A 12,098-nucleotide genomic window follows, 5' to 3' on the forward strand; every position below is an offset into this window, starting at 1 on the left:
GCTTTAGGGAAGCACTAAATGTGAATGTCACAGCCTAGTTCACTATGGAAATTAACAAAAATAAACCTGACTTGAAAATTAGTTTTAAAATCTTGCAGTTTGTTATATAAAAGGCTAACAATAGATATAAAGACCTGCCATTTATTTATAAGTTTTCAATTAAATACGACTTGATTATTACTTTCCTTTCCTTAAACTATTCTTACTTGGGCAAATTTTGAAATTTTAAAAAAGGAAGTTTCACATAATGAGTCTTAAACATTGAAGACTAAAAAAAAAATCATTCTATTCAGGGATGTTTTTTCCTGGGAGTTATTTTCTTGCTTTATGTTCTAAAATGCTTGTGTAGAAGCTGAAGTTCAGCACTTATAATGTATTCTATGTTGTTTTCCTCAGAACCCAAATAAACACTAAATATCAGATTTCTCTTTTGAATATTCACAGTCTCAAATTCAGGACTACGATTACAGTGAGATGTAAGACAGGTCTTTATTGAATATCCACCATAGTGCAAGCTAAGTTTTTTACGTACATTTTTATATTTATCTTGATCCTCATAAAAACTCTATGAGGTGGATGTGATCTCCATTTTTTAAAAATAAATGAAGAAATTAAGTCTTAAAGAGGCTGCCATAATATATAAAGTAGAAAAATAGTCTACGAATTATCAAGAAGATAACATCAATAGAGATTTAATTAATAGGAATTAACTGGGTGATTGATTCCAATTCCTTGAAAACTGATAATCTTCACATGTCATATAAAGAATTCTGTATGTTTAAAAAGTATTTTGTATTATTTACATATTTATAAATGCAGATAGGCAGACTTCTTTGAAACAATTTTGGCTGTATCTACTAGGGTTTTTTCCCATGCTTTTTATAAGGTAAGATTTTCAAAGTACATTTCATGGGACATTATGGGTAGCGCTTATGTTCTGGAAATGCTGGCTTCAACAACATTAAACACTTTTGTTTTCTGCAGGATTTCTCACAGCCTTTAATTATTCATGACCCCTGTGACTCTTCAAGAATGGATTTTTATCATATAGCATGCAGTTTTCCTATAGTACTTTTGACCACGAAACCCTTTCCTAGTATTGCATCTATCAAGATTACTATTCCATAAAATTAGATCTGGGATTCACAGCTCTAATGTTTGCAGATAGATTCTTATATTAACTTCAAGCCCTTTAGATTTGCAAATAAAAGTGAGCAATTCTATAGGATAAGAAAGCAAAACAGGAACATGAAAGGCTATTATGCACAAGGAGATTGTCAACTGGAAAAGAAATGATTGCTAATCAGATTGCAAAAGTTAGACTTAATAATTTTAATTCAACTGAATCATTTGTGGAGCAATAAGGGATTTTGCTTTAGCAGCAAGGCACTGGCAAGAATAACAAAGTGCAGCCAAAACAGGTCTTTAAAAACTTTGACTCCTAAGCCCACAGATTTCTACCAAATTTTGATTATCTGATTGAGAAACATAAGATAGGTACCTTACAGGAAGGTAAGTAAATGAACAAATGTTTGTTGAGTGAATGAATAAAAAGTCCTCTAGCATCTTTGACAATGGTCACTTAGCTTCTTTTTGAAAATTTTCAGTGGTGGGATAACAACTACTATTCAAGGTAGCCAGTTTTTCTGTCGAAGAGTTCAAGTAATCAAATTGTTTTGCATTTAAAAATATATATGAAACACTTATCAGAAAGGACTACAGAAATCTAGGTTAGACTCTCTAGTGGATAAAGAAAAGCATGGAGTTGAAAATGACTTCCTCAGTCGTCATTAGGGATAAGAAGTCAGGTTTTCTGACTGACAGAAAGCCAAAATCCATTTCCTTCTAACTCATTTCCAAGGATCTCTACTTGCTGAATTGGATGGCCTATTTTATTTTATTTTATTTTTTTACATGAAGACTTAAAATATTTGAAGATAGCTATCTTGCCTTTTCTACTCTTTTTTCCCCCCTCAAAGTTAGACATACCTAATTTATTTAAGCAAGGTATGGCCTGGTTTCTCCTTAAGATCTTTGTCACTTTTCTCTGTGTTGACTCTTAAGTGGGCAATATCCCTTTATATACACTGTGCCAAGAAAAGACAATGATTCTACAGACAATGTCTGATGACCACCAAGCATGGGTGGACTAATTAGTTCAAATTCTGTAGCTGGCAGCCCTAAGGAGTAAGAGGTAAGTTTTGAGCTGTGCTCCCCCATAAGCACAAAGTCCTTAGATGTCCATGTAACATGGAACTGAGTTAAAGTTATTTCACAGGGAAATTAATCTACAGCCAGATACCTTGCCTATCTGCGTAGTAGAACGTCTACTCAGGCCTTGGAAGAGCAGTTAAAAGTGCCATGCTAGGGTTATGTGCAGGTCTCCTCTCCAAATGACCAAATTGCAGAAGAATGATAAAGCCACCTTGGGGTTTGGGTGCTGCACAATATTCTAGAACAAGGGTTGGCTACTACAGCCTAGGAGACAAATCTAGCCCATCGTCTTTTTTTTTTTCCTTATGGCCCAGAAGCTAAGAATGTTTTTATATTTTTAAACGGTTGAAAAAAATCAGAAATAGAATATGTTGAAAGACATGCAAAAACCATATGAATTTAAATTTTAGTGTCCATAAATAAAATTCCATTAGAATACAGCTGATGGGGTTCAGGACATTTTACCCCCAAATATGGCACCTTGGCGCATTTATTATTATAAACTAAAGGAGTTTGAGAAAACAGCAAAAGCAGGAAGGTTACTCTGACCTTCATGAAACCCCTTCTTTCCTGAAAGAGGTTATAAAACCCTCACGAGAGAAAAGCAGAAGGAAAAGAGAAAAGGAGCATCCTTTTATCTTAACTCAAAGGGACGCTGAGGAGAATCCTAACAAACAGGCCTTGCTAATCTTCCCCATTTTGTTACACTTAACTCATACTCCTTGACCTACCATATTTCTCCACAACTGTCCATTCTTCATTAAGCCTAGCTTAAAAATACTCAGGATGAACTGTTTCTTTGGGTCTTCATTTACTTATGAGGGCTCCCATGTTACATAAAACATGTATCAAATCAATTTGTATGCTTGTCTCTTATTACTCTGTCTTTGTCAGTTTGCTTTTCAAACCCAGCCAGGGACCCTAAGAGGGTCCAGAAAAACTTTTTCCTTCTCTGCACAGCCATGATTATCTGTGGCTGCTTTCATATTACAATGGCAGAGTTTAGTAGTTGTGATAAAGACTGTATGGTCTTACTCTCTGGCTGTCTATAGGAAAAGTTTGCTGGCTCTTAGTCTAAAATATTAGAAGAAATATTCCAAATATATAATACTGCATAAAGACATCTTCCATTTACTCCAAATCACCCTCGAGTATACGTAGGTGTCAGCTTTTCAGAGCATCCTTTAATTGCCATCCAATTTTTCAATCCCTATCATTCACTCTAAGAAAAAGCATTTTGTGGTACTTATTAGCAGTTGAACTTATCTAATTTTTATATCGTTTTACTTTATAAGGTCTGTTCTTCTACTTTTCTCCAGCGAGTAATCCCCCAGAATATGAAGGCAATATGGTATGTCATGTTTACCACTGCATCTCCAGCTAAGAACAATGCCTTATTATACCTAGCAATGCTCATTATATTAGCTGACTAGGGAATGTATTTATAAAATCAAGTAACAAAATATTTTTAGAAATTAATTCAAGAGAATATTATTTTTTAGTTCTAAGAATAATATTTCCACAAAGCATGTTTTCTTTTTAGAATTCATTTAAAAACAATAGATATACTTTCAGTATAATGGTTCTTTTAGCAAGGACCACTTAAACAGCAAGGGAGCAATCTACCCAATTTCTCTGTATCGAAGTTTCCTCATTTGCAAAATGGTCCTAATAATCCAAGAGTAATACATTAAATAATACATCCAAACACTTTGAGTTGTTGATAAAAATATGCTACATAAATTCACAATAATAGTATCACTTGTGATATAATGCCTACTCATTTTACATGCTAACACTAGAAGCACATTAACTACTATAGAAAAAACATTTCCCTTTAGTTATATTAGACATATTATAGGTGCCATGAAGAGATAGAATATGAAATACTTCAGCCACTGTCAAACCAGATTAGATCTGATTCTGTGTAGGTGGAACATCATAGCAAAATCCATACCACCGTTCTCCCAAGCTATATGTACAGTTTCTCAAGGAGTACTATAATATACAGAACTTGGAAATATTTATTTGGCCCAGTTTTCTTCACTTGCATGACAGCTGCTAGGGCACCGCCTTCTCAGGCACACAGGTGTCAAAGGAGGAAAACCTACCTTGTAGGAGATACAGAGGAGGAGAATTGATGAAAAGCAGAGGGAGAGACCACTGAATAGAGCACCCAAGAAGGGTGATTACAGAAGAAAAATACATCATGCATATTTTTCCAGGCATTCAGTATAAAAGAAAGAAAGAAAGAAACTAATATAAATTAAGTACCTCTTAACTTTACTTTTTTAAACCTCAAAATGAACACATAAGGTCATATTAGTACCCCATTTGGAAATGAGGAAACAAATTCAGAGAGATTACAAAGCTAATGAATGAACTTTCTGCTGTCATAGAAAGTTAATTGGCCTCCACTCATTCATTCAACAAATACTTTTTAAGCACGTTGTATGTGCTCAGTACCAGTCTGAAGTGTCGAGAACCAGGCCAAGCAATGGGGATACAATGGTGAGCTGTCCCTGCCCTCCTGGAATTCGCGGTGGCTGAGACAGACATTGGCTACACAATTATGTCAATTAATCTTTCACTTAAAATTATGACAAGGGTTACAAAAGCAATTACAGTGGGATCTTATGAGACCATCAAAGATGACTTCCTAGGAAGTAATATTTAAGCTAAAAGATGACTAATAGTTGCCAGGAAATGGAAATGAAGAAGATTCTAAGTACAAAAAACAATATTTCAAAGGTTCTATAGGTGAAAAGAACTTGGTACATATGTGGGACAACTGAAAGGTCACTGGTGTTGGAGCAACTGCCTTTTTCCTTAAGACGCTTATGCACAAATATGGTTCTAGTGTTCCCAGTAGGAACGGGGTACAAATCCAGCAAAGAAGAAAAGATTGAACAAGTCAGAGTGCAGATGTCATCACTAGCAAAAGCAGCCTACGATATCAACGTTAGGTGCACTAAAGACACCACGAGGGAGCATATTTTAATTTTGGTCATCACTTTGTCATACTTACAAAATAAAATAACACACACACACACACCACTGAATAACAAAATACCAAGGTTCTGTCATTATATGCCTTCTGTGACTCCAAAGATCAGGAAAATTTTAACTATAAAATAGGAGAATTCGAATTGATTTTTTCATTTTAAGTCAACCATTGCTTGGTAGAGGTAGCAGCCCTTTAGCTAGAATTTTCTGCTGATTTGTTTCTTGATTAACTTTAGGCACTTTGTTACAAGGATAAAAGTACAAAATGTACTATCAAAATTATTCATTCAAGAGGCTCCAGATAGCTCCCATGAATTGTGCAAACTGGCTTGGATGTCGTGTAGTGTGGTAGGTGAAAGCAGTCTCTGGAAGCCAGCCATCTGGATCACATCTTGCTTTCCCACTTAAGAGGATGTGACTTGGACAAGTGACTTAATTTCTATGTGTCTCAGTTTCCTCACCTGTAAAATGGAGACGATAATGATATCCTACATAAAGCTGTTATGAGAATTCAGTGAGTGAATACATTTAAAGCCCTTAGAAACAATGTCTGGAACACATTAAATATTATGTATTTGCTAGTTTGTTGTTATTATATTACAACTGCAAATTACAAGAAGCTAAGCAGTTTCACTGGAAATCATTGTTGCGATAATGGGCAAAGGAAAGAATGTTAGTCACACTTCATCCAAATGTCACCAGCAGGAAAAGGCCACCTGCTAACAATTGGAAAATTGCCAAATATTTGTTCCTTTGATACCACATGTAAGAAACTGCTTAGTCCATGTGGCCTCAGTGAGGTAATTACCAAAACAATTGCCCTGGGATTTTAAAGTCAGTAATCCAAAATAGTGTCTTACAATTTTAAAATCTTCTGTAAACATTTGTAGAGCTTTTTTTTTACCTTCAAATTTAAGATGGCCTAAGTTAAAAATAAAACCAACAGACATTACCTTCTCATGCCAACTGAACTGTAGCCAAAGAATGTTATAAACCACCTACCAGGTGAAATCAGTTTATTTTAATCAAATTTTAGCAGTGTAATTGATCCTTCAAACTACTGCATATTTTTATACAGGAGGAATTATTATACATGGCAAAAACATGATTCTACTTCCTAGAAGAGATAGCCTAGGAAGCCTATATCATAAATTAAAATTTTACAGTTCATTTGTTTAATTTTGCTGTTTTCTCATCCTCAGTGAAATTGCATCTCAATATTACAAGATAGTCCTACCATATATATTCTGCTGATTCTTTTAAAATAAATAGAAATTCTGATAAATCATTTTCATAGAGTAAAACCAAAAGCTACAGACATCACTCTCAATATAAAAAAACCCCATATGTTTTAATCTTTATAGTATATGACTATCAAAAAAATTCTGTACCTAACAGAATTTAATAACTGCTCATTGAATGAAGAGACCCTTGTTTTAAAATATGTGTAATAAAATATGTACTTAAAATCTCTTTATTCTTATTCATGAGCCAATTTAACACAAAGTTAAATTTTATCAATTAGACCGAAAAAGACATTCTTTATTAAAAAAAAAAATGCTTCCATAAAAAAGCTGATAATTATGTTGCTTGAAATATCTAATTCAGCATATTTTACTTTAAAGTTTTGCTTTCCTAAAAATATGATCAAACTTCTAAATTACCGAATGGTGTTCTGAAATACTCTTGAGAGTTCTAAACAAATGAAAAGGAAATCTCTGCAAAAAACATTACAAACTTATTTTTGTTACATAATAGTTTTCATCTTAGTCCGGTTAGTAAGATTCATGAATATATTGTTTCTAACTTAAAGTGATAAAATTCTACTGGAGATTAATAAGTCAGTCAATCAATTGATTAGTAATTATGTCACTTCATCCTTATAATATTTAAAGTAGCTAATAAATCAATACAAGACAACACCAGAGTGGCTATATAACCCCAATCAAACACCTAATGGTCTTTGGGGGAAAAAATGATGGGTATTTGAGCAGATTGGGTAAATACACTTGTGCAGCCCACAAGAACCAAACTGAAGGTGATACAATATGCTAACTTTGATAACTGTAAATCTTTCGTAGATAGTAGAAGTGAATCTAATACTTTTGATAAGTAAATGTGGGATTTATTTGTAAGAAAATGTGATTAAATCTTCACGACTACAATTGTTCTTCCTCTACTTAGTGGCCATATCGGTATAGTCAAAAGGTTGATCTCAACTGATTTTCTAGACTAGTCTATATAACCCTATCAATAAGAGACAATTTCTCCTCTGGGACCATGTTTGTGAGTTTCAATGGTCATGTTAAAGGAACTCTCTAGCTGTCTCAGATACTACCCATGTCACTCACATAGCCACCTTGCTTCATATTTAAGTCCTAATTGATCATTGACTGGTCAATCACTGGACTTTTTCTTTTTCTTTTTCCTTTTTTTTATACAAAGCACTGTTCTAGCTTGACGAGGAATATAAAAATCTATGATCAGCCCTAACTACATAACAGGAAAGATCAGTTAAATGCACATGCATCAGGGTGTTCTGGTCCATCCAACCTGAGAGTGTACAGATTACAATTCTTCCAGATAGTTCTCTCCAGAGTTTAATATGCATGAATATTAGTACAGAAAGGGCAGCGGGCAGAGCTCTGGCTTGATTCAAAATCCAGTTCTGCCCACCATATATCTATCAGTTATGTGTATCTCTGGGTAAGTACCATTGTCTTAATCTTTAATGTCGTTATTTTTAATATGAGGATAACAAAAGTATATACTTTATAAGGTTATAACAAGAATCAAATTAGATAACAAGTGTAAAGTGCTTAGCACAGTGCCCGACACCTAAATAAGTCAACAATAAATATTGGCTACTTGAGGAAGCAGTTTTCCTAGCATTCGTTTTCCCTTTAGGAGAGTGGAGTTACAGCCTGAAGCTAAAGAAATTCTTTCAAGTGAACTTTCTGAGATGTGAAGCATGAACAGTGTTGCTTGGGGTCTAAGGGAATAAAGTCAGATTCAGAGTTTGGGAGAGGGGTAATCTGCAAACTGCTGCATGGACCACGGTGAGGCTTGAGAAGTTGTGGTGACCTTTGGCACCATAGATCTTTATGGATTTGAGAGCATCGGGGAGAAGCAGTATTCCCAAAAGGTCTCAGCAGAGAGGCACCTCTTTCTGAGTGGCTTTTGGGAAACAAACATTAAGATGGATGGAAGAGAAGAACATGGGGAACTGGTCATGAGCAGATCTGAGAAATTAGACATTCTCAGAAATTACTGTAGTGATCTGGACTGGGGACTGCTCTGAACTTCCTTTTTATGTTAACAAGCTGGTAAGTTCTGGTGACATCTGCCTCATTCATATACAAATATCATAACTATATAAGGCAGAGTATGCAAAGAGTGAATACACAGCCAAAATAAGGGATACTGTGAAGTTCAGGGGAGGAAGAGATCAGTGTGAGCTGGAGCTTTCAAAGATCTGACACTGCTGGCCCTTGCAGACTGGTGGAAACCGAGCTGCGTATAAAAGGTCTTTCATGTAAGAAAAATGGGTGAGCGAACGTGTGCAGGGAACACATACACAGCGCTCTGGGGACAATGGCTGAAATGGGTGTGCGTGTGTGTGTGCGTGTGCGTGTGCATGTGAGTGTGCGCATGCGCACAAAGGAATAGTGGGAAACAAGATTAGAAAACTAGTGCAGGGTCATATTTGAATGGCTGAAGGACATGGATTTGGTCCTGCAGGCGATGAGACACTGAAAGTGAAACTAGTGATTGATAAAATTAATCTGACGTCATGTGCAGTATAGAAGGAGAAAAGTGTAGAGGTATGAGAAAATGGTTTGAAAACTCTTCACAGGCATAGCAAGAGGGCAGTGGGATATAACATTAGATTGGTATAACATTACCTACTGTTTTCTAAAATAGCACTTACAATGAAAAAAAGAAAGTCTGATTAAGAGAAGTATGGTCTTCCATTATTCCTCAATTTCTATTCATAATTTTCCATGATTATGTCTTCATGCCCCAATGGATACGGCTGTAAGCCGCAGCTTGCTTGTTTGTAAGTTATATAAGCACTCTTCACAATCTACTGAAATTTCTAGTATGGTTCCAATGCAGTCCCTCTCTTTCTCCATCTTTCTCTTCTTAAGTCTAATTGATACTTCAGTTTTGGATATGTAACTGTGTTCCTATAATTTTTGTAGGCATTTCAAAACCCAGATATTGATACATTTCTATATTTCTATATAATGGTAGTTATGATAGAAGAGTGTTATATAAAAATATTGTTTTCCCTCATTCAGAGTCCCTGAAAAAAATTCTTTCCAATAGGTTTATAAAGCAATTCAATATTTTGCCTGCTGCGAACCCCACTGACTGTTGATATAATGCAGTTGATTTACATTCCTCTGCCAACATTCGATTGGGAAAAAAATTTCATTCAACTCAAACAATGACTGGGTTTTTTGAGGACAGTCTCATAACTACAAATACTCACTTGAGCTCTTTAGCAAGACTCTCAGTAAAAAACCATCACAATGCAGTAGGGTTTCCAGAAGCAGGTTCCAATTACAACCTGGCTGGGATAAGAGCAGTTTCAATTGACCCTCGGTTGTCAGTCGTCCAGCTGATGGAGTCCTTTCAAAATGCAAGATAAAGATGGAATAATGAAGTTAATTTATCTATGAAATTAATAGCCTTAAAGTACAGATGTAATGCTAACTCCTTTAAATGTCAATTCCTTCAAGATTACTCTGAAAATGCTTTCACGCTTGCTTACTTTAGGGTTGCTCAGGGAAGGAATTACATTTAATCTCAACTAGCTAAAAGCAAATTAACATTTGGTAGCCTGCCAATCTTAAAACTGATACAAAATAACCATGCCTATATTTCACAGAACTATGTCTGTTTTAGTTTCATAGAACAAATAAAAATCATTTATGAATTTATTCAGAATACATTTATTTGTTCATTCACCAACTATATGACTACCTACTGTATGTTACCAACTCCTTTCATTATTCATAGAAAGAAGTTACAATGGGTTTTGGCTACTTTTAAATTTGTCATAAACTATGATTGCTGATAAAACTAAAGGAATTCAAAGGTTCTGTCAAGGGTCAACTGCAATCTAATTATTTAATACATAAAGCCTTAAATCAACATGCAATTATCAGAACTACTCTAACAGTCACACAGCTACCCACTTGGTAATCATTTCATCAAAGAGAGATAATTCCAAAGCAAATAAGCTTTTCCTTGGGAAATTAACATGTGTTGAACACAAAATGGAAATCAGGTCCCTGACATCACCACTTTCATTTACTAATGAATCAGTAGGAGATAAGAAAGTAAAGTAGAAGGCGAAAACGGATAACATAATTCACTTTTTCCTTCTAAAATCTTAAAGTTTAGCTTGGCTAAAGGTCACAGTATCTAAAATCAGCTTACAACCACCACAACAAAAAAGGCAAGAAATAATCAAACTCAATCTGGTTGCTGCCATAAGGATTGTGGGAATAAGGTGGCATTGGGAAGGAAAGGTATGATTGAACAATGTAAAAACATGAATGAGAGGACGATAAACTTCAGAGTGGAGAAAAGCAGAACAAAGGATATTGCTGAGAGAAACAATTTGCAGGATCATTTCCAGATAAAATTTACAGAGTGGTGAACCATCCAGATATAACAGAGTCTAGACCAGTGGTTTTCAAAGCCTGGGCCCTGGACCAGCAACATCAGTGTCACCTGCGAACTTATTAAAAATGCAAATTCCCAAGCCTCATCCCTTAGAAATTTTGGAGATGGGCCCCAGAAATCTGTGCTTTAACAAGCCCCTCCAAGAGATACTGATGTACACTAAGGTTTGAGAACCACTGTGGTAGGCAGTGTTTCCTGGAGCACAGATAGTAAGGACAGACCTAGTCGGCCTCGTCTTTCCTGCCTCTGCGCCTTTATGCCCATTCAAGTTTAACTCGGCTGCCGCCCCTGCAATGAATTCTTCATAATCCTTTACTTATCTTAATCCTACCCATCCTTCAATCAGCAGCAATGATATCACTTTCTTTGTGAAGTCTCCACTAAACATTTCTCTCCATCGTGGTTTATCTCGCTCTGAATTAACACACTTATGGCAAAATATACACATTTAAGCATTTTATTATTTCATCAGTTAAAGCTTTATCTCTCTACTCAGATTCAAGTCTCGTGAGGTCACAAAAACTTGTTTTAACCTCCAAAGCTCCTACCAGTGAACTAAACACATTTAAGCACTCTGTGAATGTTAGCTGATTGAATCATATGCCCACAAATGGGTAGGCAAACTCTTACCAAAAAAAAAAAAAGGCGGGGGACAGGGCAGTGATGCTTTGCCAACAGGCTGGTTTAAGCGAAAGTGAGAGGATGCAAAGATATAAAATGAAGAAATTTCAAAGCATCTTCTGCTTGGCTTGGCATTTGGAACATCTCACAACCTTATGATACACAAAATTTCTCAGCCCGCATCTGGACTTTGAACCAACTCAGGCTTCCCATGTGAGACTCTGATAAACATGACTCGAAATAGAGAAACTCCTTGGGCAATTGCTGAGGCCTGTGTTAGCTAGGGAAACTCCTGCCCTGGGTGGGTGGTGGAGAGAGGAGCAGGGAGCTATTTTACTTAACTCTCATGCAGAAGATTCAAGTCCACCACTTCAGGCGTTCTGAATTACCTTGGGCATTTCCAAATTGGTCCGGCTCTTGCAGTAGTTCCAGACATGATACCAAGAGAAGAATCCACTAGGTGAGCCCCTCAGACTGAAACGCTGAAGCAAATCCTCATGATGGCAGTCCCTATTTCTCTCCTAAACTCCAAGTGCTAACTTCTGGGAACTTGCTTG

The 12,098-nt window shown here is 35.9% G+C and overlaps 1 protein-coding gene across 15 annotated transcripts in view; it reads right to left on the reverse strand.

Moving 5' to 3' along the window:
- The window catches only part of KIAA0825 (KIAA0825 ortholog), a 356,002-nt gene that overhangs the window by 214,523 nt on the left and 129,381 nt on the right, over positions 1-12,098 (reverse strand). For all 15 annotated transcript variants that reach the window (XR_003046665.1, XM_015590466.2, XM_015590467.2 and 12 more), the window contains one exon: positions 9,719-9,858. Coding sequence is in view for 14 of the 15 variants with exons in the window: in XM_015590466.2 (XP_015445952.1) it covers positions 9,719-9,858 (140 nt within the window). In the remaining variant the exon portion in view is untranslated. The remainder of the gene's footprint in view (positions 1-9,718; positions 9,859-12,098) is intronic.

This window comes from Pteropus alecto, unplaced genomic scaffold (genome assembly GCF_000325575.1).
Source record: "Pteropus alecto unplaced genomic scaffold, ASM32557v1 scaffold20, whole genome shotgun sequence".
NCBI lineage: Eukaryota > Metazoa > Chordata > Mammalia > Chiroptera > Pteropodidae > Pteropus > Pteropus alecto.